This window comes from Schistocerca serialis, chromosome 1, assembly GCF_023864345.2.
Source record: "Schistocerca serialis cubense isolate TAMUIC-IGC-003099 chromosome 1, iqSchSeri2.2, whole genome shotgun sequence".
Taxonomy (NCBI): Eukaryota; Metazoa; Arthropoda; class Insecta; order Orthoptera; family Acrididae; genus Schistocerca; species Schistocerca serialis.
The window spans coordinates 1273662737-1273690541 of NC_064638.1; the positions used below are offsets into that span (position 1 = coordinate 1273662737).

The 27805-nt window shown below is 44.1% G+C and overlaps 1 protein-coding gene across 2 annotated transcripts in view; it reads right to left on the bottom strand.

Moving 5' to 3' along the window:
* LOC126419526 (maternal embryonic leucine zipper kinase-like) overlaps positions 1-27805 on the bottom strand; it is a 426839-nt gene that overhangs the window by 333727 nt on the left and 65307 nt on the right. For both annotated transcript variants that reach the window (XM_050086726.1, XM_050086719.1), the window contains 2 exons: positions 22946-23052; positions 7619-7786 (listed from right to left, as the gene is read on the bottom strand). In XM_050086726.1, the coding sequence (XP_049942683.1) occupies positions 7619-7786; positions 22946-23052 (275 nt within the window). The remainder of the gene's footprint in view (positions 1-7618; positions 7787-22945; positions 23053-27805) is intronic.

The window sequence follows — 27805 nt, forward strand, 5'->3', positions numbered from 1 at the left end:
ACTGCCTCATCCTATGGGTATTCAATGGTCTACATCTACATCTACATTGATACTCCGCAAGCCACCCAACGGTGTGTGGCGGAGGGCACTTTACGTGCCACTGTCATTACCTCCCTTTCCTGTTCCAGTCGCGTATGGTTCGCGGGAAGAACGACTGTCTGAAAGCCTCCGTGCGCGCTCTAATCTCTCTAATTTTACATTCGTGATCTCCTCGGGAAGTATAAGTAGGGGGAAGCAATATATTCGATACCTCATCCAGAAACGCACCCTCTCGAAACCTGGCGAGCAAGCTACACCGCGATGCAGAGCGCCTCTCTTGCAGAGTCTGCCACTTGAGTTTATTAAACATCTCCGTAACGCTATCACGGTTACCAAATAACCCAGTGACGAAACGCGCCGCTCTTCTTTGGATCTTCTCTATCTCCTCCGTCAACCAGACCTGGTACGGATCCCACACTGATGAGCAATACTCAAGTATAGGTCGAACGAGTGTTTTGTAAGCCACCTCCTTTGTTGATGGACTACATTTTCTAAGCACTCTCCCAATGAATCTCAACCTGGTACCCGCCTTACCAACAATTAGTTTTATATGATCATTCCACTTCAAATCGTTCCGCACGCATACTCCCAGATATTTTACAGAAGTAACTGCTACCAGTGTTTGTTCCGCTATCATATAATCATACAATAAAGGATCCTTCTTTCTATGTATTCGCAATACATTACAAATGGTCAAGGAAACTGTGGAGCTACAATTAGCAGAGAATCTGTCTGACTTAGACGAAGGTTTCCAGCTCAACAAATCATGGAAACCCTCATTTCACATCTGCACCCTCAAGGGAAATCTTTTCTTGTTCTTCATTGCCTGTCATTCCCACACATACCATCCATAATAATCATGCAAACACTTTGTAATCACTGTGGATTTGCTGATTCTGCCCTTGCTTTGTTTTTATTCTTTATCTATGACTCATGCTCGTTATTAACAGTGTTAGTTTTGACACATGTGTGTGCAAAAATATCAGTACAAGAGTTGATAATATCCTGGATGCACTCCCAACAAATGATGGAATACTCAGACTATATTCATCCAGTGTTTCATAATGAGAACATTTAGTGACAACTAACAACCTTTAAGCAAAATTCTGAACCCTTTCTAAACTTTTTCTTGTCAGCACACTTAAAGTCAGGTATTAAACACTATAGTAAAGTTAGCAGACATATGTAGCAGTTTTATACATAGAAGTTTGATTCTTTATAGAATAGGAGGTTTACTTGGATGCTCTATCGAAAAAGACTTTTGCAGTGGCAGTCATCGTGATTCTTAGCTAACTGTCAATCTCACACACGCACACCTCCATGTAACTACTGTGTGCCACCTGTCAGTGCAATGTAGCTGCACAGTTTATGTGTGTGTGTGTGTGTGTGTGTGTGTGTGTGTGTGTGTGTGTGTGTGTGTGCGCAGTCAGGGCATTTTGAAAAAGGCAAAGCTAGTCAGTGGGTCAGGAGCTAGTCAAAACTTAAGTAGGTGACAATGTGTTGGATATCCACAATGCATCATAGAATGTGGGTATCGGAAGCTTCCAAGCTCTGTAAAGTAGGCCAGGAAGCAATCTGTGGCAGATCCGACAACAGAGTACAATACTGGTACAGGCACACGTGTTTCTGAGCATACAATTTAGTACGCATTGTTAAATACGGTACTCTGCAGCAGGCAGCCCTGACCTGTTCACATGTCGACCCAATGACTTTGTCAATCGTGATTACAGTGGGTGATCAAGATTCGGCCATGGATCAATGGAAACATCTCGCATCATTAAATGATGTTTCTTGTGACTGTTTGAAGCATGTACTGCACCATGAACACAGGCAGAGGTTGGTTAGTTGGTTTGTGGGATTGGAGGGACCAGACTGCTAGGGCCCTCGGTCCCTTGTTCCAAAACCTTCAAACACCCACAGAGAATAAAAATGAACAATGGAGACGACAAGAGACGACACAGGACAAGAAAGACTCAGACAGAGACCAGACTAAAGGAATTAAAATCACACAGTGTGTGACAGTGGTTGGCCGACCATAGAGACAAAAAAGGAAAAGCCAACCACCCAGAAACACACTAAAAAACCCAGTCTAAAATCGTAGGCCAAAGGCCAGACTCAACACAAAAAAAAAAAAAAAAAAAAAAAACGACAAACACTTAGATTAAGTGATAAAAGCCCACTGCCCGAATAAAATGCAAAACTAAGCCTGTCGTAGCAGTGTCATCGGTTAAAAGTGCAGGGAGCGTATCAGGCAGTGCAAATGTCTGCCTGAGCACAGTTAAAAGAGGACAGGACAACAAAATGTGGACCACCGTCAAGGCCGACCCGCAGCGACGTAGAGGCGGGTCCTTATGGTGCAGTAAATGGCTGTGTGTCAAGCTGGTGTGGCCCATGTGGAGCTGACAAAGAACAACTGAGTCCCTGCGTGTGGCTCACATGGATGACCACCACACATTCGTCATCTCCCTGATAGGATGGAGTTTGTTTGGTGTGGTCAGGTTGCGCCATTAGGTGTCCCAAAGTTCAAAAATTTTGCGGCGTAAGACTGCTCACAAATCAGTCTCTGGGAGGCCAATGTCCAGAGATAGTTTACTGGTAGCCTGTTTGGCCAGGCTGTCAACATGTTCATTGCCGGGTATGCCAACATGGCCTGGAGTCCACACAAAGACCACAGAGCGGCCGCAACGGGCAAGAGTATGAAGTGACTCATGGACAGCCATCACCAGACGAGAGCGAGGGAAACACTGGTCGACAGCTCGTAAACCGCTCAGGGAGTCGCTACAGATAACGAAGGACTCACGTGAGCAGGAGCGGATAAACTCTAGGGCACGAAAGATGGCAACCAGCTCAGCAGTGAAAACGCTGCAGCCAGCCAGCAATGAGTGTTGTTCGTAATGGTCCCCTAGAGTGAGAGTATAACCAACATGACCAGCAACCATCGAACTATCAGTGTAGACAACGCCAGAGCCTGATACGTAGGAAGGATGGAGAGAAAGCGGCGGCGAAAGGCCTCCGGAGGGTCCGAGTCCTTCGGGCCCTGTGCCAATTCAAGCTGAAGGCAAGGGCATTGCACACACCATGGGGGTGTACACAGGGGGGCCCGGAAAGAAGGTGGAAGAGGGAAAACCCCAAGCCCGGAATAAGCTCTCTGACGCGGACAACCCAACCGGGGCCGATGGTCTGGGAGATGGATGACCGACAGAGGGAACAGGAGATGATAATTAGGATGCCCGGGCAAGCTACAAACGTGTGTAGCATAAGCGGCCACTAAACGTTGGCGCCGTAACCGCAGTGGAGGGACACCTGCCTCCACAAGTATGCTGTTCACAGAGCTGGTCCGGAAAGCTCCAGTGGCAAGTTGGATTCCACTGTGAAGGATGGAGTCCAGCACCCGCATCGCAGAAGGGGAAGCTGAACAGCCTTCCATAATCCAGGCGGTACTGAATTAATGCCTGGTAGAGCCGTAAGAGGGTAGATCGGTTGGCTCCCCAGCTGGTGTGGCTCAAGCATCGCAGTGTAATAAGATGGCACCAACACGTCTGTTTAAGCTGCCGAATATGAGGGAGCCAAGTCAACCGGGCATCAAAAACCACACCCAAAAACCGATGTGTCTCCACCACAGCAAGAGGTTTGCCGTCAAGATAAAGCCATGGCTCAGGGTGAACAGTGCGTCGCCGGCAGAAATGCATAACGCAGGTCTTGGCAGTCGAAAACTGGAAGCCATGCGCTACAGCCCAAGACTGCACCTTGCGGATAGCGCCCTGCAGCTGACGTTCAGCAGCTGCAATGCCAATAGAGCTATAATAGAGGCAGAAGTCGTCAGCATACAAGGATGCTGGGACAGATGTTCCCACAGCCGCAGCAAGCCCATTAATTGCAATTATAAACAGGCAGACACTTAAGGCAAATCCCTGCGGAAGGTACGATGCGACAGAAAATTTCGCATGAAAATCGGTAGCGGACCCTGAAAACCCCAACCATGGAGCGTAGAGAGGAAGTGATGTTGCCATGTCGTATCATATGCCTTCCGCATGTCAAAAAAGACAGAAACGAGGTGCTGACGGCAGGCAAAGGCTGTACGGATGGCTGACTCCAGGCTCACCAGATTATCGGCGACAGAGCGGCCCTTACAGAACCCACCCTTAGACGGAGCCAGAAGGCCCCGAGACTCGAGAACCCAACTCAACCTCCAGCTCACCATATGTTCCAGCAACTTGCAAGGAACGTTGGTGAGGCTAATGGGGCGGTAGCTGCCCACCTCCAATGGGTTCTTGCCAGGTTTCAAAACGGGGATAACGATGCTTTCCCACCATTGCAACAGGAACTCACCCTCGACCCAGATACGGTTGTAAAGGTCTAGGAGGCGTCGCTGGCAGTCCACTGAAAGGTGTGTGAGCATCTGACAGTGGATGCGATCTGGCCCGGGAGCCGTATAAGGGCAAGCGGCTAGGGCACGTTGGAATTCTCACTCACTGAATGTAACATTGTAGGATTCAGAATGGCACGTGTGAAATGAAAGGCTCCAATGTTCCAACCGCTCTTTAATGGAGCGGAAGGCCAGTGGGTAATTCGCAGAAGTGGAACTCTGAGCAAAATGCTCTGCTAAGCGGTCGGAAATTGTGTCGGGGTCAGTACAAACTGCTCCATTCAGTGAGAGCGCAGGGATGCTGACAGGGGTCCTATAGCCATAGAGGCGCCTAATCTTGACCCAAACCTGTGATGGAGAGATATAGAGGCCAATGGTGGAGACATACCATTCCCAGCACTCCTGCTTGTGCTGGTGAATGATACGGTGGGCCCATGCACGGAGCCGTTTAAAGGCGATGAGATTTTCTAATGAGTGATGCCGCTTGTGACGCCGGAGCGCCCGCCTGCGATCTTTAATCGTCTCAGCGATCGCAGGCAACCACCAAGGCACAGTCCTCCGCCAAGGGAACCCAGAAGAACGGGGAATGGCAGATTCTGCGGCAGCAACGATGCCAGTGGTGACTGAGTGAACCACCGCATCAATGGCTTCATTAGAAAGAGGCTCAATAGCGGCAATGGAGGAGAACAAGTCCCAGTCAGCCTTATTCATAGCCCACCTGCAAGGGCACCCAGAAGTCAGACACTGTGGCAGTGACAGAAAGATCAGAAAGTGATCACTACCACCCAAGTCGTCATGCACACTCCATTGGACAGACGGTAAGAGGCTAGGGCTGCAGATCGAATGGCGGAGTACATGCCATGCGCCACACTGAAATGTGTGAAGGCACCATTGTTTAAAAGGGAGAGGTCAAGCTGTGCCAATACATGCTCAATGGAGGCACCTCGACCTGTCGCCACTGACTTACCCCACAGAGGGTTATGGGTGTTGAAGTCGCCCAATAACAGGAAAGCTGGTGGCAATTGGGCTATCAGCGCAGCCTGGACATGCTGCGAGACATCACCATCCAGTGGAAGATACAGACTGCAGACAGTAACAGCCTGAGGCGTCCACACCCGAACAGCGACAGCCTCTAAAGGTGTTTGGAGAGGGACAGACTTACTGTGAAGAGAGTGAAGTACATAGATGCAGACGCCACCAGAGACCCTTTCGTAAGCTGTCCAGTTCCTATAATAACCCCAATAGCCAGGGAGGGTGGGAGGTTCGCATCGCCGGAAACCAAGTTTCTTGGAGAGCGATGCAGAGGAAAGGGTGAAGGCTGACAAGCTGTCGGAGCTCAGCTAGATGGTGGAAAAAACCGCTGCAGTTCCACTGGAGGATGACATTTTTCATGTCCGAGGAAGGTGTGAAGGGACTGGGGAGGCAGATTACGCCTCCTGGTCACCTGCTGCCACCGGCTGAATACCTGTGCAACTGCTATCCATTGCGTCTGAGTGACTGGCGAGATCCAGGTCCGAAGCGGATGCCAGAATCACCACCTCATCCTCAGACGCAGAGCTGGAAGGTTGTGGTGGGGTGGGTGCCACCGCGAGTTCCTTGGGCTAAGAGCTCTTCTTCTTGGATTTGCGGAAGTTGCGGAACAAATGGGCCTAATACAGTTGTCATTGCAGTGGCATAGGAGGAAGTCATTCGCACAGGACGTAGTCATTCATATTTCCTCTAAGCCTCAGTATAGGTCAGTCGGTCCAGGGTCTTATATTCCATGATTTTGCACTCTTTCTGTAAGAGCCTGCAGTCTGGCGAGCGAGGTGAATGATGCTCTCCACAGTTGACACAGATGGGAGGCAGGACACGTGGAGTATTGGGATGTGATGGGCATCCGCAATCTCAACATGTGAGGCTGGAAGTACAGCGGGAAGACATATGGCCGAACTTCCAGCACTTAAAGCACAGCATCGGGGGAGGGATATAGGGCTTGACACCACAACGGTAGACCATCACCTTGACCTTCTCCAGTGATGTATCACCCTCGAAGGCCAAGATGAAGGCACCGGTAGCAACCTAATTATTCCTCGGATCCCGATGAACGCATTGGACGAAATGAACACCTCGGCGCTCTAAATTGGCGTGCAGCTCGTCATCAGACTGCAAAAGTAGGTCCCTATGGAAAATAATACACTGGACCATATTTAAACTCTTATATGGTTCTCAGCAAAATGCAACACTGCACAGTGCAGAGTGGTAATCGCACCCAGGAACATATCCTCACCCAAGAGATGGAAAACGAGTGGGACAGCATTGCGACGACGAGAAAGTCGGCTAAAGGTCTCAACGCACGACAGATACAGTGCGCTACGTAAGGCGCCCTTCCGCAATTGGCTCGCTCTTCGGAAGAATTTAGAAAGATGGAGGTCAAACCCGAGAGGGGACCATCACATAAGGCCGATACTTTTGAGACTCATTTTAGTCACCTCTTACAACAGGCAGGAATACCGCGGGCCTATTCTAACCCCCGAACCCGCAGGGGGACAGGCAGAGGGGAGGGGTTGGGCGCTAAGATGCTATGGGGGTGCAGGTAAAGGGGGGGGGGGGGAGGAATGTTCACCTAGGATTCCATGAGAGTCTGATAGTAATCAAAGGCATTATGACAGCTGTTTGATGTCTTCTCCGACACGAGTATCATCTTCCAAGCACGGTAACTGTCCTTGTCACAAGACCAGAACCGTGCAACGGTGGTTCTGTGAAGGCCTTCATGATAGTTTCAGCATACTGGGCAGGGGAGTTCCCTTCACTGCAGATATGTCGCCCACGGGTGGCTAATCTGTATGGGAGGGATTTTTGGGTGTGCAAAGGTTGGCAGCTGTCGAAACATAGGTACTGTTAAAAATGAAAATTTTATAATCTTGCCTACTCTCAGATAAATTTTTCCAAATATTCATGTTATCTGTATTGTAAGCAGGCTGTTTCCATTTAGTGCTCCTGTTCTAGTAATATCTAGACAAAATAAAATAATTTATCTTCTTAAACCAATCCTTATCTACCTCACAGTGTACAAGAGACATAACGTAACTTACTTAAAGTACAAACATAAATTTACACTGTCTTCAGTTGTCATAGCATCATTTAAACAACAGAGAGAGTTACAAAACAATAACAATATTGTTCTGTGTGAATGTGTTTAGCAACTCATAATTATGTTAAAAGTTTACTCACATCAATGAGACTTTCTGAGGCAACAGGTTCTCCATAGCCAGTCAAAACCCAAGGATGATTCTGGAGCTCTTTAATTGTGATTCTTTGCTTTGGGTCTAATTGTAACATTGATTTAATAAGGTCTTTGCTGTTCCTTGACAGCCATTCTGGTTCATGGTATCGTCCTGACTGCAAAAGAATTTCATAGTGTCATGCCTATTACAAAACTTCTGTTTAACAATGCTTAAGTAGTAAGAAGAAAAATAAATTTTAACATCCAGTTAATTATGAGAGCATTGAGATAGATGTCAATTTAAGATGGGAAAGAATGGGAAATATATCAGTTGTGTCCTCCTCAGAGGAACCACCCCAGCTTTCATCTTAATAGCTTTATGCAAGCCACGGAAAAAACACTATATGTTTAGCAGGGGATCTGAACCATTATCCTACCAAATGAGAAACCAGTGTTCCATCTCACTAGTAACACTTCTTAGGGCCAAGAGAGAACACAGCAATTTAAGAGAGAACAACGAGTCAATGACAAGTGATTTTTGCTTGCTGGTCTCCTGGAAAAAAATGGCTCTGAGCACTATGGGACTTAACATCTCAGGTCATCAGTACCCTAGAACTTAGAACTACTTAAACCCAACCAACCCAAAGACATCACACACATCCATGCCTGAGGCAGGATTCAAACCTGCATCTCCTGGAACAGATGAAGGGAAAAAAAAGAACCATGACACTGATATTGCACAAAACAAGACAAGATTGCTCAGAGATACCGTTCTATGATAACATGATTAGTAACATTCCAACATCTTCACGATCTGATTGGGTAAGGCAAGATCTCCATAGTGTGCGACACACAATGGTCACTAAAGCATCCTCATTGCTTACGGTTACAGAGGACTGGCAGTGCTCACCAGTCCACAGCTCAGGAAACTCAGACTTGCCAAACACCTTCTCAGTCAATAAAAACTGGGCTCCCTGAGTTGCTCATCAGTGGCACAATCTGGGGGACACATGTGCATTGTTGAGTTCCACGGATGCGGCAAGCATTATCCCCAGTCTCCTTTGTAAACTGACTACACTTTCCCAGTATCCTGCTAATGAACCAAAAGTTTAGCACATCTCTTACCCATGACAAACACAAATCATGGTTTTAAAAAGGGAAACATTTTTGCTGTGATAAGTAGAGAAAGATTGCTCACTTAGGGATAGTTTTAGTCTTACATTCAGTTCCAATTTTAAAAAACTGTTTTCATAAAATTTACTCTGACTATGAGTCCAAATTTCCACTCATTCTTACAGCCAGTCATCTGTGTGGTGTTATCATGTATGCGTTTTGACTTTATCGGCACTCAACAGCGAGGTTGTCAGAGCCCTAACACATTTTAAAAGGAACCAATGGGGATAAAATTGCTAAAATAGTTGCGCACAGTGAGAATGAAACCTACAAAATGATGTTCATGTGCTCACTCCCACCTCACTCTCATTAACTCACACAATCACTCTTATCCCACAAGCTAGACACAGAGAAGGCGTGAAAGGTGCTACACAAGGGATTAAATCAGAAGTAAAATGACAGACGAGCTAAACAGGGATATGTGACCAGCTGACTATTTACAAAAAACATGGGTGAGACAGTTACCCTGTTAACAAATTAAGAATCTCTCCCTAAAATTTTTGGACACAAGTTATACAAATCACAAAACCTTAAAAGCCTCACACATTTTTTTAAATGTCACTTAAAATAGAGGTCAAATCTACCACTGGCCTCTGGTCTGAAAATAAAACACAGTCTAGTAAAATGTGATGCACAGTGATCTGTACTCCACTAGCACCACCCTTTGAAGGGGCGTCACACGGGAGCAAGAAGCCATGGGTCAGAGGACTGTAGCCTTTGCGAAGACAAATAAGGAGGACCTCATAGCGTCTTCGTGGCTGAAAGGCAGTACACTACAGCTGTGTATAGGGCTTTACTAGATGCAGCTTATTATGTTTCACTTCCAGCCACTCACCTTCCCACCAGCACATGCCTCTGTAACTCAACAGTAAGGAGATAGCATGCAGGGGGATGGCATACTGAAATAACTGAGGATCACGACATGCCTTCTTGGCTGTTACATCTGCCCTTTTGTTCCCTGCAATACCCTTGTGCCACAGTACACAGAAGAAATAGACCTCCTTCACCAGCTGTTGTAGTTGTAGAAGGTTGTCCTGGATAATCTGAACTACTTTATCTGCAGGATACAAGCATTGTAGAGTGTGAAGGGCTCTCTGGGAATCAGAATAGACAAGGAATATAGCACTTGAAGCACATTTCATCTGCTCCAGTGCCTGTAAGATCGCATTTAGTTCCAAATCTAAGATAGTAAACTCTCGAGTCAGTTAGACCTTGAGGACATGATCAGGGAAAACAACAAAGCAACCAACAGTGTCCACCTGTTTCGACCCACCCATAAAGACAGCTGTAGAGTAGCAGTGCTGAGTTAACATGTCATAAAAGAATGTATTAAAAACACATGCTGGATGTGCAACCACTCCTGTACCGCAGTAAATCTAAGATTACTCTGGACCTCTGCAGTAATCAGTGTGGCAGATGGTTAAAAACCTGGGTTTGAGATTGTGCTTGCTCCTCAGTAAGTGACTATAGAAAATGCTGCACGCAGATCCCAAATGGCCTACGGACTGGAGAAAACGTATTCCAGAGGTGGACAAGCAACATTATGGTATGCACATGGATTCAGAGATGTAAGAAACTTACATGCCGGAAGCACCATGAGCAGTTGCTGTGAGATTGTAAGTGGGAGTTCACCAGCATCAACACAGAGACTGGGTGAGGCTGATCCTGTAAGTACCCGTGGGCCAGTCTAACCCCACATGGTGGACAGCGTCAAAAATGGTTCAAATGGCTCTGAGCACTATGGGACTTAACATCTATAATCATCAGTCCCCTAGAACTTAGAACTACTTAAACCTAACTAACCTAAGGACATCACACAACACCCAGTCATCACGAGGCAGAGAAAATCCCTGACCCCGCCAGGAATCAAACCCGGGAACCCGGGCGCGGGAAGCGAGAACGCTACCGCACGACCACGAGCTGCGGACGTGGACAGCGTCAATCATCTTCAAATAAGAACGCCTCACCAATCCACACACTGTGCAACCAGAGACCAGCTGCAAATGCACGAAAGCCCTTTGAAAGTGGAGCAGATGCACCCTGTCCACTCCCCGAGGAATGAAGGAAGGAAGTCTCATTAGAAACGGAGCACAGGCTCACATTGTGTCAAGGATGGGGAAGGAAATCAGCCAACTCCTTTCAAAGGGATTATCCCTGCATTTGCCTGGAGCTATTTATGGAAATTGCAGGAAACCTGAATCTGGATGGCTGGACAAAGGTTGAAGCATCATCCTCCCAAATGCTCCACTGACCTAGACTTGTGACTGGTGCACTTTAGGGTGTTCAGTTCCTTCAGGGTTCTGGGTTTCAGGTCCATCAGGTGTGGCAACCACAACAATTTGGAATCAAGGATGAGGTTCACAAACCTCACCGAGCCTCTAAAATGTAGAATGGTGTCCCTCATACACAAGTCAGGTAAATTAAAATACAATAAAAACGATTAAATCACACACACACACACAAAATCTGTAGAAAACCTGTCTTTGCAGCCCACTGCTCTAACCTCGGCATTGTAAGTTGCAAATGACAGGTCGCTGTTGCAACACTGGAGGAGGAAGAGAAAACAGCAAAATCATCCACAAATAGGGAGCACTGCACAGAACTCCTTATGATAGATGTGATACTTTTTTGCTTTATTGCTATGGCAAAGTAGGTAACACTTAAAAACACTGCCTTGAGGAACAGAATTTCCTGCTCAAAACAATCTAACAGCACATCATTAACTCGGGACCTAAAAAAGCACTCAGACAGAAAGGACCATATGAAGAAGGGGAGGTGGACACGAAAGCCCCATTCCCATACATTTGTAGCATAATCGGAACGGTTGATGGTGTCCAGGAATGCTTCCCAGACCTTTTCTTGCTCTCCTCAAATTGTGTGTCAAACCTGGGGTCTCATGATCTGATGGCTGTGACGTTGTCAGCTGTTGGACAGTACTTAAACCGTTGAAGAGTCTCATGCCTGTCCCATATTTCTGGGCCGCACTCACCAGTCCACCCAAGGAACAGGTTGCCTCTGAAGATGGTCTGAGGACTGTGGACACTGATAAGGCAGCAGCACGATGGATCACTCTTAATATGGTCCACCCATTCCTGGACACTGTCGCGGTTTTTAAACACAGTCAGGTGGCTGAACAGTGTCCACCTAACCCTGCTGACCACCCACTTCATTGGCTTCTGTTCAAGCAATCCTCCATCCAACAGGTGAATACAGAGTGCGAAGTGGTCACTGGAATGAAGAATGCCAAAGGCAAGTAGAGGTGGAGCCCCACAAGACTTAATGGGCATTGAAGTCTCCCAGTAGGAGAAATGGATGGGGGAATTGTTCCATAAGAAGTATGAAAATCTCAGAGTCTACATCACCTTGTGGAGGTAAATACAGCAGGCAAACATCGATCATCTGACATGTAGCAATTTCAAATGCAACTGCTTGCACATCAGTAGCCAGGGGATAGTGTGTGCAGCCCCATAGTACAGGGGCATCAGATGCTTTAAAATGTGTTTCCTGCAAACACAAGCACAGGGGGCATTCTTGTGCTAGCAGCTATAGTTCCTCCACAGGCATCCTGAATCCATTAATGTTCCTCAGGAGGATGGGTGCCATTTATCATGGAGGTTGCACTTTCATTCTTTTTTTTTTTTTTTTTTTTTTTTTGCACGTAAGCACGTAAAGGGAGCCTGCCATGCGTGGAGTATCAGCATTTTTCCCCTGAGTGGACTTTGGAGCAACAACTATGGCTGTAGTAGTAGCAGCGGCACTGGATGGAGGACCAGGCTGAACCTTCGGAGGGGCATGGAGCCATGCGACAGCAGCGACCACAGCCTTGTCTCATGGTCTGTGGGGAGCTATGGGCTTCAAAATAACTGCAGCAGAACAAGCGCACTGACAGACACAGGTAGTAGTGCTGACACTGGCAACCTCCGTTTGTGTAGTAGCATCAGTTTTAGGAACTGGCTGTTTTACGAAAAAACAGCACAGGAGGTAGCAAACATGGCGGGCTGCGCGGTCTTATACATATTTTTGGTCTCACCATACGAGATATACTTAGTTGTTTTGATTTTCTGTATCTTGATTTATATACCTGCATAGCACTTCCCGTCAGGTTTAGAAAATGCATCTCAGCGAGGGAGGAGGGGAACGCATTTTGGAAAGATCTTTGATGCACAGCAACATGTATGCTGCATATTTTCATATTACGATAAAATGGCTATTTTCAAATTATGAAAGTATAACTTCAAATTCCACCAAGGACTACACATTAGTTTCCAAAGCATTGCAATGCGCTTTTGTAAGCCAATCATAACACATGCCACATGATCTCGCCAGCCAATGACAGCAGATATTCAGAGCACCAGACACGTCATGTAGTCAGCAACATCCCGGTTAAGTAGCGTGAACACACAAATAGGAAAAGTTAATGATTTAAATTAATGTACATAGTGTAGCTAAAAGAAAAGCTAAGCTTTCACATATATCAGTCTTTTTAGTGTGTGGTACACTTTAAGATACATCACAGAAATATGCCAGTAAAATTTTAAACAATGACATTAATGTCTGGTCTTCTGAGCTCAAAATTGTTCTGAATGGCTGGTACTCAAAATGTTAAATTTTAAATGAGAGTCAAATGTGATTTAAGAAATTCATTGCACACTCTCACATGTAACATGATCCATCTTGCGTACAAGGAAATTTCCTTTGAAAATAACACTTTTCAAAGAACTGTTTGCAATATTTTCTCATGACCCCTTAGATATGATGATGTAGGAGGCCTGTATGTTCGTACACATTTAGCATTAAGAGATCTTACATAACGTCATAAAAGAAATAGGACATCAGAGGATACTCCAAGAGCATAGAAATTTTGTAAACCATACTAAAATGCATAATTCGACTTAAAGGACACATTCATATGTCCATATTCCCAATGAAGTAGGCCCCAACCTGAATTAAGCTTTTCAGTGCACTTTTCAAGGTGCAAATTTTCTTAGAGTACCCGTACTATATTGCCTCATCTTTGGTTCTTTATTATGGCATAATGCCATACGTGCCAGAAGATAAAAATGTGCACCTGAGATTCAGTAATGAGCTGAAACTAGCCAATAGTGTGAAACGAAACACTTCATTTCTTATAAGCTGACTGCATAGGCAGAAAAGGTTAATAAAAGCCATATTTATTTAACAAGCTGACAAAAGTAACTTCACTGTTGTGCAAGGTGATTAATACTAAACTGTCTCAAAAGTAGAAATAAAATAAAATAAAAAAACTTAAACTAATAACATATATTAGCCTTCCATAATTACATGAATGTATTTTATTTCACATGATAGCCCCCGGCCACAGAAATCTGTTTTGTTTTCATTTCATGTGTAAAATGTAAACAAAGAGGAAGCAGCAAAATCACTAAACATAGACAATGATCACTACCTTGCTACCCACTACAAACCAGACTGCTCTGTCTATGGGCAAATCTGGCAGCTTGGGCACACCAGAAAAATTCCTTTAGCTAGCGAAAAATTCCTTTAGCTAGCATAACTGCTTCTTGCTACTGCTTCAGCCACATTTCAAGTAGCCAGAAGCGGGAAAGGGTACTGCTCACACACAACTCAAGTGCGCATGCACAAGAGCCCGCTGGCAACTGTTCAAAATGAGCTTAATGTAAACGGTTGTGACGTCACGCTCATCTTAAGCAGTTTGCTACTAAGAAGGATTCCATAGTCTTTGTCCGAAAGCCTTTGTCACATTTCACTTTTGGCAGGCGCTTGTGTTTGCACTGTGTTTTATTGTAAATGCCGCATTTCCTTCGCAACTTAAGTTTTATTCATTCGTTTACATTTTATTGCTGCAGTGTTATTCTGCAGTAGCGGGATACAGTAAAATTCTTTGATAGACTAACAGTTCTTACAGTCAAAATTACAAAAATTTAACTGAAGACTAAAACAATGAAAAATTCCCAGAATTCTGAAAAATTCCCAGGTTTTTCCTGGTTTTCTCCTGGATAACAAAATTCGAGTTTTTCCAGGATTTCCTGGTTGTCCCAGAGCATATACACCCAGAATTAACTCCTGAGTCAGGCAGACTGGCTACAAAAGCCCACTTATTTGATCGGTTGTTGGCACTTAGCAGTGGCCACCCTCTCCACTGGGAGGAGAAGAAGAGAATTTCGAGGGTTCCATCCTGATCCCACGAGCAGCTAGGAAAATAAAAGTCAAACGAAACAGAGCCCTGCGTCCGTAGATCTGCCTTATACAACTGGAGTGCGCAACATCCATGCATCTCATTGGCATGCAGCAAATCTTGGGATTTAAGAGTTTTTTTTTTTGGTAAAGGTTTTTACCATCCTCATGATCTGGGGTTCAAGCCAAGATCCTGTTGCCTGAGACACACAATGTTCCACTGTCACACTGTGCAGTGGTTGCTGGAGCATGCCCAGAGCTTACAGTGACAGAGGACTGGCAGCACTTACCAGTCCCCAGCTCAGGAAGCATCGGTTTGCCAAGCCCGTACCCAGCAAGCAAATGCTGAGCCCCTGAGCCCCTGAGCGTTTACCTGTTGTTATCCACAGTTGCCTTGGCACTAACAGAATTTTTCCTTTAATGTGCACAATACATACACTAATACATTTCTAATTTAACCGTATCATGAACAGGGAAGTATCCACTCACCATATAGCAGAGATGCTGGTTCGCAGATAGGCACAACAAAAAGACTGTCACAAATAAAGCTTTCAGCCCATAAGGTCTTCATCAAAAATAGACAACACACACACATACACTCACACAAACACAGCTCACACACACATGACTTAAGTCTCATGCAACTGTAGCCACAAGGAGCAAAAGGAGGCTGGGGCAGGAAGGGAGAGAGATAGTAGATTAGGGGTGGTAGATAGTGAAGTGCTACTGGGGAGCAGACAAAGACGACATGGACAGAGGGTAGGGCAGCTATGTGCAGTTGGGAGGTTAGATGGAGGGCAGTGGAGAGGTGGAGAAAGGGGGGCGGGGGGGCTAAATGCAAAAGGAGAGAAGTAAGAAGACTGGGTGCGGTAGTGGAATGAGGGCTGTATAGTGCTGGAATGGGAACAGGAAGGCTGGATGGATGAGGACAATGACTAATGAAGATTGAGGCCAGGAGGATTACGGGAACGTAGAATACATTGCAGGGAACTTCCCACCTGCGCAATTCAGAAAAGCTGGTGTTGATGGGAAGGATCCATATGGCACAGGCTGTGAAGCAGTCATTGGAATGAAGATTGCCATGTTTGGCAGCATGCACAGCAACAGGGTGGTCCACTTCTTGGCCACAGTTTGTCAGTGGCCATTCGTGCGGACAGACGGCTTGCTTGTCGACATGCCCACATAGAATGCACCAAACTGGTTGCAGATTAGCTTGTTGATCACAGGACTGGTTTCACAGGTAGCCCTGCCTTTGATGGGACTGGAGTAGGTGGTGGCAGGAGGATGTATGGGACAGGTCTTGCATCTTGGTCTATTACAGGGGTATGAGCTAAGGGGTTGGGAGCAGGGGTTGTGTAGGGATGGATGAGTATATTGTGTAGGTATGGTGGACAGCAGAATACCACTGTGGGAGGAGTGGGAAGGATATTGGGCAGGACATTTCTCATTTCAGGGCACAACGAGAGGTAGTCGAAACCCTGGCGGAAAATGTAATTCAGTTGCTACAGTCCTGGGTGGTACTGAGTTACCGTATTTACTCGAATCTAAACCGTACTCGAATCTAAGCCGCACCTGAAATTTGAGACTTGAAATTCAAGGGTAGAGAAAAGTTTTAGGCCGCACCTCCCAATCGAAACAAAGTTGGTCCATTGTAATATGAGACACAATTTAGGTCGAATGAATGACGATACAGCTATAGTAGTTTGGTTCGAGTCGTAAGCTTAGCAGTTAATATTTACCAGGTAGCCATTGCTATGCGTCAGGCGCTCCGTCCGTATCTATACGGGTACCCTTCCTTTTTCACGTGCTTCGTCTGGTTTGAGTTGATTGCTTATTTTTCTTTGATCTGATAAGTGCCGTTCTCTTTGTCATAGGTGTTTACGCCACTCTAAGCTGAAAATGCATTACTATACTGGGTCATGCATTGTTTGTCGCATTCTGATAATGAGTGTTTACGGCCTGTCGTCGCTCATGGCATGGCTTGCTTTTGTGCACGCTAGCGCACTTACAATTAAAGAGAGAGAGAGAGAGAGAGAGAGAGAGAGAGAGAGAGAGAAATCGTCTCGTCTCATTAGCGAAACAATGGCAAGAGACTGCTATCTGTTCTTACTTACACTGCTGCTTTCTTTGATAATGATCAACAAGAACCAAATAATAGACTGCGTATGATAGAAGACGTTCTGAACGAGAGTTTGGCGATAATTCTTCTCTGTTTGAAAATCTTTGCAGACGCCCCTTTAGTACATTACATTCTGCACAGAAATTAGAGTCATCTTAGATTTAAAAATCTAGTCAATTGCCGTGCTTCATTTCTGACTGTAACACTATTAGGCATAAGAATAATACAAATATAAACATGACATGACATGATCTGTATATTGTTCCGCGTTTGCTGTTGTCTCACTCTAGTTTCGTAGTTTATTAGGCAGGCAGGATTTAAATGAGATAGCAGCAAACACGAAAGAACACATGGCAAAATGTTTATATTCGTATTATTCTTATGGTGAAGAGAATACTGCATGTGATTCACAATTCATAAAAGTTCCTATTAACAACCGCGTCTTCTCACAGGTAGGAAAAAATTCAGAACGTAGAGTTCGCCATATTGACAAACATCCCAAACCATCTTGCCAGTCGGATTTTCGTAGTACATTGAAATGCTACTACATTCAGAGATGAACAATGCGGAATTTGTATTTACTTTGTTGGATGATGTATGAAAATGCAGCGGTCGAAACTCGGGGCGGAGAAAAAAGCTCGTCTTCCACCTTTTTTTATTTTAATTTATTTACTGACGCAGAGATTTTGGCGCCAGTATTTATCTTTGTGCCTGCAAAGCATGCCTGTGTAGCGCTACATATATTCGATGGCAGAAGTTAGTTGTGGCGGCACCCACTAACATTTTTCAGAACTTCCACTTACTTTGCACTCGATTCTAAGCTGCAGGCGGTTTTTTGGATTACAAAAACAGGAAAAAAAGTGCGGCTTGGATTCGAGTAAATACGGTATACCGAGGGTCTCACCAAAGCCTTCACAAACTGTAATTATCCTCCCAACCTTGTACAAAAACAAATCTCCCGTGCCTTATCCTTCCAGTCACCCACCACCTCCCAAAGACCCACTATCTGGGCACAGAGCAGCATGCCCCTCGTAACTCATTACCACCCAGAACTGAAGCAACTGAATTACATTCTCCACCAGTGTTTCAACTACCTCTCATCGGGCAATGAAATGAGAAATGTCTTACCCACTCTCCTTCCACCCCTCCCACAGTGGTATTCTGCCATCCACCGAACCTACACAATATACTCGTCCATCCCTACACAACCCCTGCTCCAAATCCCCTACCTCATGGCTCACACCCCTGCAATAGACCTAGATGCAAGACCTGACCCATACATCCTCTCACCGCCACCACCTACTCCAATTTGGTCACAAACATCACCTATCACATCAAAGGCAGTGCTACCTGTGACATCAGTCATGTGGTCTACGAGCTAAGCTGCAACCTCTGTGCTGCATTCTATGTAAGCATGACACCCAACAAGCTGTCTGCCCACATCAGTGGCCACCGACAAACTGTGGCCAAGAAACAAGTGGACCACCCTCTTGCTGAACACACTGCCAAACATGATATCCTTCATTTCAATGACTGCTTCACAGCCTGTGCCAAATGGATCCTTCTAAACAACACCAGCTTTGCTGAATTGCGCAGGTGGTAACTTTCTCTGCAATACATCCTGTGTTCCTTTAACCATCCTGGCCTCAACCTTCGTTAGTCATTGTCCTCACCCATCCACGCCCATGTTCCCATTCCAGCACTATACAGCCCTCATTCTACCATCACACAATCTTTCTACTTCTCTCATTTTCCGCCACCTTCCCCCCTTCCTACTGCCCTCCATGTAACCTCCCGACTGCACATAGCTGTCCTACCCTCTCTCCACCTCGTCCCTGTGCGCTCCCCAGCAGCACTGCACTGTCCGCCACCCCTGCCCTACTATCCCTCCCCCTCCCTGCCCTAGCCTCCTCTTTATTCCCCCCCCCCCCCCCCAGCCGCCACTCCCATTATGCACGCGTGTGTGTGTGTGTGTGTGTGTGTGTGTGTGTGTGTGTGTGTGTGTGTGCGTGTGCGTGTGTTTGACGAAGCCTTACAGGCCAAAAGCTTTATCTGTGGCAGTCTTCCAGTTGTGCCAATCTGTGACTCAGCATCTCTGCTATTTGGTGACTGGCAGCTTTCCTTTGCATAATATTGTAATTCTTAACTGTGTTATCTGCTTTCATAATCTTGGTTTCTAATTAATACCACAGAAATAGTTAGTTACGAAAATACATATCCCTTCCTTCCCCCACTGCAGCCAGATATTGATACCTTATAGTAAGACTTTTCCAGGGGCAGACGTGGACTCTGACCACACCACAATCTATTGGTTATGAACCGTAGATGATGAAGAAATAGATGAAATGTATGACGAGATAAAAGAAATTATTCAGGTAGTGAAGGGAGACGAAAATTTAATAGTCATGGGTGACTGGAATTCGTCAGTAGAAAAAGGTAGAGAAGGAAACATAGTAGGTGAATATGGATTGGGGGGAAGAAATGAAAGAGGAAGCCGCCTTGTAGAATTTTGCACAGAGCATAACTTAATCATAGCTAACACTTGGTTCAAGAATCATAAAAGAAGGTTGTATACCTGGAAGAATCCTGGAGATACTAAAAGGTATCAGATAGATTATATAATGGTAAGACAGAGATTTAGGAACCAGGTTTTAAATTGTAAGACATTTCCTGGGGCAGATGTGGATTCTGACCACAATCTATTGGTTATGAACTGCAGATTGAAACTGAAGAAACTGCAAAAAGGCAGGAATTTAAGGAGATGGGACCTGGATAAACTGAAAGAACCAGAGGTTGTAGAGAGTTTCAGGGAGAGCATAAGGGAACAATTGACTGGAATGGGGGAAAGAAATACAGCAGAAGAAGAATGGGTAGCTCTGAGGGATGAAGTAATGAAAGCAGCAGACGATCAAGTAGGTAAAAAGACGAGGGCTAATAGAAATCCTTGGGTAACAGAAGAAATATTGAATTTAATTGATGAAAGGAGAAAATATAAAAATGCAGTAAATGAAGCAGGCAAAAAGGAATACAAACGTCTCAAAAATGAGATCGACAGGAAGTGCAAAATGGCTAAGCAGGGATGGCTAGAGGACAAATGTAAGGATGTAGAGGCTTGTCTCACTAGGTGTAAGATAGATACTGCCTACAGGAAAATTAAAGAGACCTTTGGAGAGAAGAGAACCACTTGTATGAATATCAAGAGCTCAGATGGAAACCCAGTTCTAAGCAAAGAAGGGAAGGCAGAAAGGTGGAAGGAGTATATAGAGGGTTTATACAAGGGCGATGTACTTGAGGACAATATTATGGAAATGGAAGAGGATGTAGATGAAGATGAAATGGGAGATACGATACTGCGTGAAGAGTTTGACAGAGCACTGAAAGACCTAAGTCGAAACAAGGCCCCGGGAGTAGACAACATTCCAATAGAACTACTAACGGCCTTGGGAGAGCCAGTCCTGACAAAACTCTACCATCTGGTGAGCAAGATGTATGAGACAGGCGAAATACCCTCAGAATTCAAGAAGAATATAATAATCCCAATCCCAAAGTAAGCAGGTGTTGACAGATGTGAAAATTACCGAACTATCAGTTTAATAAGTCACAGCTGCAAAATACTAACGCGAATTCTTTACAGACGAATCGAAAAACTAGTAGAAGCCGACCTTGGGGAAGATCAGTTTGGATTCCGTAGAAATATTGGAACACGTGAGGCAATACTGACCCTACGGCTTATCTTAGAAGAAAGATTAAGGAAAGGCAAAACTACGTTTCTAGCATTTGTAGACTTAGAGAAAGCTTTTGACAATGTTGACTGGAATACTCTCTTTCAAATTCTAAAGGTGGCAGGGGTAAAATACAGGGAGCGAAAGGCTATTTACAATTCGTACAGAAACCAGATGGCAGTTATAAGAGTCGAGGGGCATGAAAGGGAAGCAGTGGTTGGGAAAGGAGTGAGACAGGGTTGTAGCCTCTCCCCGATGTTATTCAATCTGTACATTGAGCAAGCAGTGAAGGAAACAAGAGAAAAATTCGGAGTAGGTATTAAAATCCATGAAGAAGAAATAAAAAGTTTGAGGTTCGCCGATGACATTGTAATTCTGTCAGAGACAGCAAAGGACTTGGAAGAGCAGTTGAACGCAATGGACAGTGACTTGAAAGGGGGATATAAGATGAACATCAACAAAAGCAAAACGAGGATAATGGAATGTAGTCGAATTACGTCGGGTGATGCTGAGGGAATTAGATTAGGAAATGAGACACATAAAGTAGTAAAGGAGTTTTGCTATTTGGGGAGCAAAATAACTGATGTGATTCTTGAGTTTCTCCCGGCGTATTTGATAATCAAAATATCCACAGGTATGCTGCCGGTCTATAGTGTCCAACGGGCACAATATTTCGGCGATCAACCATGTCGCCATCATCAGGTGAACTGACGGACTGAGCTCCTGTGAACGTGCCGGCACGGAGATCCGTACGCTATGGCTGCTCAGAGGGAACTGGGTTCGGTCGCGGCGGCGGCCGATTTAAATACCCTCCGCCCGCGGCGCGCTCCCTCCGCCGTCCGCGCCCATCGCCACGGTCGTGCGGTGGAACAGATTGCGACGGCGTCTGAGATGACGTCGGTGTGATGGCTCTGTCCGCCGTGGTCGTCACAACTATACGTCTGCTCGATTTACTCTTGATTAACCCGATCGCTGGTTCCCAAGCCTTGCTAAGATTATAGCCACAGTCACGGTTTATGAGGTCGTCATTGGTGCGAATTTCGATGGCCTCTCTAACAACGCTGTCCCAGTATCTCGACGTCTGTACCAGAATCCTCGTGCGGTCATACTCCATGGCGTGATTTTCCGACAAACAAGTATTTGTATGGAGCGTAGGCATGTATGGAAGTGAAACATGGACGATAAATAGTTTAGACAAGAAGAGAATAGAAGCGTTCGAATTGTGGTGCTACAGAAGAATGCTGAAGATTAGATGGGTAGATCATATACTTAATGAGGAGGTATTGAATAGGATTGGGGAGAAGAGAAGTTTGTGGCACAACTTGACAAGAAGAAGGGATCGATTGGTAGGACATATTCTGAGGCATCAAGGGATCACCAATTTAGTATTGGAGGGCAGCGTGGAGGGTAAAAATCGTAGAGGGAGACCAAGAGATGAATACACTAAGCAGATTCAGCAGGATGTAGGCTGCAGTACGTACCGGGAGATGAAGAAGCTTGCACAGGATAGCGTAGCATGGAGAGCTGCATCAAACCAGTCTCAGGACTGAAGACCACAACAACATGGAATAGCACTACTAAAAAAAATATTCCTATTTTTCTAGTGTTTTCAAATATTTCTTATCCCCCATTCTAGGTGCTGATACTACAGATGTAAGTTCGCCACGCTGTGCTACTTTTATGAACAACAACATTGTGTTTAATTCATTATTTTACTACTGAAAGTTGGGCCTGCAACTTCAATACAAAATCCAGTAATCATTTTTGAAAACATTCTCCCGTGTGAGAATATTAATTTACTAATGTGGTCATACATCACCAAACATACCAACAACCAACACTGATTTTTGGCCTGTGACATCAGTCTTTTAAATGAAAGGAAATCTACAAATAATTTACAAGGAAATTAAAGAAAAGTAATCGAAAATCGAATTGCTGATCAGATGTGGAAAGTAAAGTATTTTTGTTCCACCATTGTTGAAGTGGGTCCTTTTGATGTACAATTTTAAAAATTCTATTGCCTTTGAAATTAAATGAGTGGTACAAAAGGAATCATTTCAAAATGGAAAGAATTGCTACTAATAAAATCCTTAAACACATGATTCTGAGTAGTACATCATTTAGCAATAACTGGAAATATTTCTAACCAATATCTTCTTATAAAGGCTGTCAATAGTCTCGTCATCAAATGGTAGAAATCCACACAGCAATGCGTAAAGCAGTACACCCATACTCCAGATATCAACTTCAGAACCTGAAAAACAGAACATCATCAATATTTAAAATAATTATACCTACATGTCTATATTGTGCATAACTAAAGTTGAAACATATCTAACTTAACAGTGAACTACCATTGTAAAACACAAGAAGTTACAGTACTTAAAAGTTTTAGATTTCTTATTTTCATTTTAATGAAAAACCAAATAAAATATTAGCTACAGCTGTTTTGCTATTCTAGTATTCTTCAATATTAGACTATGAGCTAATATCATCATTGCGAAACTCTCTCGATAGCTTCTATAAAGGGCGATACAGTTCAGAATTATTAAAAACTATTTTATTACTGCCTGAGAGCCATTAAAATGAACACTAACTGTGTGTGTGTGTGTGTGTGTGTGTGTGTGTGTGTGTGTGTGTGTGTGTGTGTGTGTAGGCACACACAAGCATGCTCTTTTATAGGGGTGAATGTGACAGAACCAATGACAATTCAGAAGTGTCAGGAATTATTTTACAGTATAGGAGAGGTTAGGAAAACTGTTACTGTATGCCAGATAGTTCCTGCACAGCTTACATGTACTTCTGAATGTTGAGGCTTACATATACAGGAGGTGCCTCGTAAAAGTTCTCAGGCACATTTTCTCTGGTATTTTGGCAGATATTTGCAATCTCATTTTTGCTGTAAAACAAAATTTTTTTTTTTAAGTGGAATTTTACTTGTTCATTCTATATAGTAGTCACAGGTTAATCCAGTCGATATGTATTAACAGGGACAGTAAAGCTTGAAGAATAATCCGTACTCCAGCAGTGACTGAGTAGCACTGATGCATGGTGGTTGCAATCAGTGCTTGCCATGGCAGTACTGTCACAGCTAGAGCATTGCTCATTCTTTCTGTTTTATTGTCATTGTTAATACATGTTGATAAAACAAATATCACATTATATTAAATTGGGACCACTCTGACAAACAGACACGTAAAATACTGCTTCAGGAATCATTTTGTTTGTAACAGGAAACAAACCAACACTTTCCATAGAGACTGAGCATCACATGAAAGATGTGATGAGCAGTGCCGCCCCCCCCCCCCCCCCCCCCGCCACACACACACGGCAAAAACAAAATTGCAAATATCTGCCAAACCACCAAAGAAAACGTGCCTGATGACTCTTAGGAGTGACATGCAGTATAGGCGACAGCAAATCCAATATTTGAGATCAATGAAGGAAAAGAACTATTTTTGAAAAACTTCAGTGCTTCTACAACTTTATTTGAGATAAGACAATGTTAGAAGCTGAAGATATGAATTAAAATTTGTACCATGGCAAGAAGTGAGTCTCCTTGCTTACTAGGCACGTGTGGTAGATATTACACCACCTTAGCAGTATAGGTAACACAACTGCACGGACTACCGTAGTCCAATGCCCTCCCTAACACAAACTTCATTCATGTCCTCCGCTCATTTTCCCTTCTTACATAGTCACTATTTCTGAGGCTCTCTGGTAATAGAATTGATAACCTACACCTGAGGTACAGGCAAGATTTCCCCATTACATCCACAGTTGAGGTGCTATTACTAACCAAGAGAGCTTTGGCAAGAATGAGAATGTAAGGAGGAGACAATATGCTGGAAACATGAACTGAAGTTTGTGTTAGGGAGGGGATTGGACTAGAGCAGCCCATGCAGCTGTGTTACCTATACCGTTAGAGTGGTGTAATGGCTACATAAGCAAGGAGACCCTGGTTCAAGACCCAGTCATTAAATAAATTTTAATTCATTTCTACAGCTTCTAACGTTATTGTAGATAAAGTTGAGACTCATATGTCTCAAGGAAAATTTAATTATACCTGATTTATTTGAGATGTTATTTAAGTATACATGGAAGAGAAATTTAGATACATAGTTATTTAAACATTTGTGTGTGTCTCAGTGAATCAGAGGTTAAGTAACAAACTACTATGCCGAAGGCATGAGTTCGTTACCCAGTTGCACCGACAATCCTTAAGTCACTCATCTGTAACACAGGTGTACCCTGAACTTTTTTCCCAGTCACTTGGGATACTTCACTTCATAAGAAATTTGAGATAAATGCAAGCTACGAGGGCATTCGTGGAAATTCCCAGTGTACCTGACGGGGTCTGATATCCATAAAGGTGCTTCACCTTAGTCCAAACCTGGGAAGGAGAGATTCACATTCCAATGGTGGAGACGTATTGTTCCCAACACTCGTGCTTCCATTGTTTGATTAGTTGATGGACCCAGGCACAGAGCATTTCAAGGAAATGGGGTGCTCCAGGGACAGGTGCCACTTATGACGTTGCAGAGCCTGTTGATGGTCTCTAATGGCCACTGTGATTTCCAATGACCACCAAGGCACTGTCTTCTGCCGGATGCAACCTGAGGAGCAAGGGATTCCCGATTCAGCTGCTGAAAGGGCGGTAGTAGTAATATTCTGGATCACCTCATTGATGTTGCCATGCAACGGAGATCCAATGGCAGTAGCATCCCAGTCTGTCATGGTAAGAACTCATCTGGGCAAATGTCCAGATGAGTGATACCGGCGGAGGGACAGGAAGAGTGGAAAGTGGTCATTACCAAACAAGTTGTCATGAGCTCACCTGTGGGTAGAAGGTAGAAGGTCAGGACAGCAAACTGAGAGATCAATAGCAATTGGAGCCTGCCAGAAGCATTGGCATGGTGGGTCACAAGGATATCTTTCTTGAGGAGGCTTCTCTGAGTTTGTCTCAGGAACTGATGATAACCATGAAGCCCTGCGACCAGCAACTTGTGGCTCCTTCAGCCACTGGCTGGTATCTGGCTTCACAGCAGCAGCAGAAGCCTTGGAGGGCACATCCTCAAGGGAAGCCACAATTTCTCCCTATTCAATTTCCATTTTGTTAGAGCCCTTAAGAAAGACATTCATGGTCATTAATTTGCTCCAGATGAAGAGGTGTATATCTGGGTACAATCATGACTCCGTAGGCAATCACAAACATTTTTCCATGAAGGCATTGCTCATCTTACCCCACAGTGACATAAATGTATTAACAGTTACGGTGATTAGTTTGGAATATTAAACAGTTTATTTACTTTTTTCCCATCTGTCTCATTTTCATTTCACTGCTCCATATGTAATCATGGGGCTGGAAAAGAAACTTCTTCAGAGTTATGGAATGCTTTTGCCTGCTCCCAGGAGTAACATCAGTGGTTTATTATTATTATTATTATTATTATTATTATTATGTGAGGGAAGTGGAAAGGGTCCCATCCACAGAAGAAGACAATGGTGGTGAAAATAATTAGAGAGTAAATAGTAACAAGTATTTCAGTTTGTTTGTAATGATGAAGGAAATATGTTGAGCAAAGGAAGAATAAATGGTATTAATAAGCAAAGTGAGAATAAGGAAGACAAACCCAGTAGGGAAGAGAACTATGCTAAGTGTCAGTTAACTGTAACTGAGAACAGATTTGATGATTAAGATGACAGTTTTATGCGAAAAAAGGATTAATGAGGATATATTATATGAAGAAGACATAGAGGTAAGTGACAGTGAAATATGGCAATCTGTGGTTTTGGCTAGTGTTCAGGGTACACCTGTTAAATGTTTACTGCACTGTGGGAGTGAATTAAGGGGGCTTTCACAAGCATTTTTTGAACAAATTAAAGACAAAGGAGGAGTAATGATGATTAATGTTTCAGGAATCAGAATTGTATGTGTTGCTGGAAAATGTCTAAAATTTTTATGCAAGAAGCATTATAAACTGTTGAATTGGCAGGACAGCAGCTATGAGGACACTTGTCTTGACCACAGATGTGATTTTAGGTTCAGAATTTTTATGCAGATAGAATGTCAATATGGATTCTGCTGCAGATTTTCCACCAAGGTACTTAGCCACAGGCAGTGAAGGGACTGAAGAGTATGGGCTGATTGACAAACATTTAGTAGATGAAGATGTAATTGTTACTTGTAATTTAAATGAACTTGGTGAGGAAGGACTCAGGAGTGATGAATATGCGGATTATTTTGTTGGGGACAAGGATGTTTTGTTGGGGAAAAGGATGTTTTGTTGAGGAAAAGGATGTTTTGTTGGGGAAAAGGATGTTTTGTTGGGGAAAAGGATGTTTTGTTGGGGAAAAGGATGTTTTGTTGGGGAAAAGGATGTTTTGTTGGGGAAAAGGATGTTTTGTTGGGGAAAAGGATGTTTTGTTAGCAGAAGAGAAGACACTTTCTAGTAAGTTGACAGAAGTAAGTAAAAATGTGAATGAAGTTGCATATGAAGAGTCCGAATCTATCCTAAGAAAGTCAAATAAAGTTCAAAATTTAGTCACAGAAAGTATTCAGAAAAAAGCTGTCAGTGAATTATCTAACCAGTCTTCTACATCTACATCTACCTCTATATCTACATGACTACAATGCAATTCACACGTAAGAGCCTGGCAGAGGTTTCACCAAACCATTTTCAGTCTATTTTTCTACCGTTTCACTCTCCAACAGGGCATGGAAAAAACGAACACCTAAATCTTTCTGTGCAACCTCTGATTTCTCTTATTTTATGATGATAATCATTCCTCCCTGTGTAGGTGGGTGTCAACACAATATTTTTGCATTCATAGGAGACAGATGGCAACTGGAATTTCTCGGAAAGATCTAGTCGTAATGGAGAATGCCTTTGTTGTAATGATTGCCACCCTAATTTGCATACAATATCCAGGACACTCTCGCCCCTATTTCGCAACAATACAAAATGAGCTGCCCTTCTTAAAATTTTTTGATGTCCTCTGTCGAT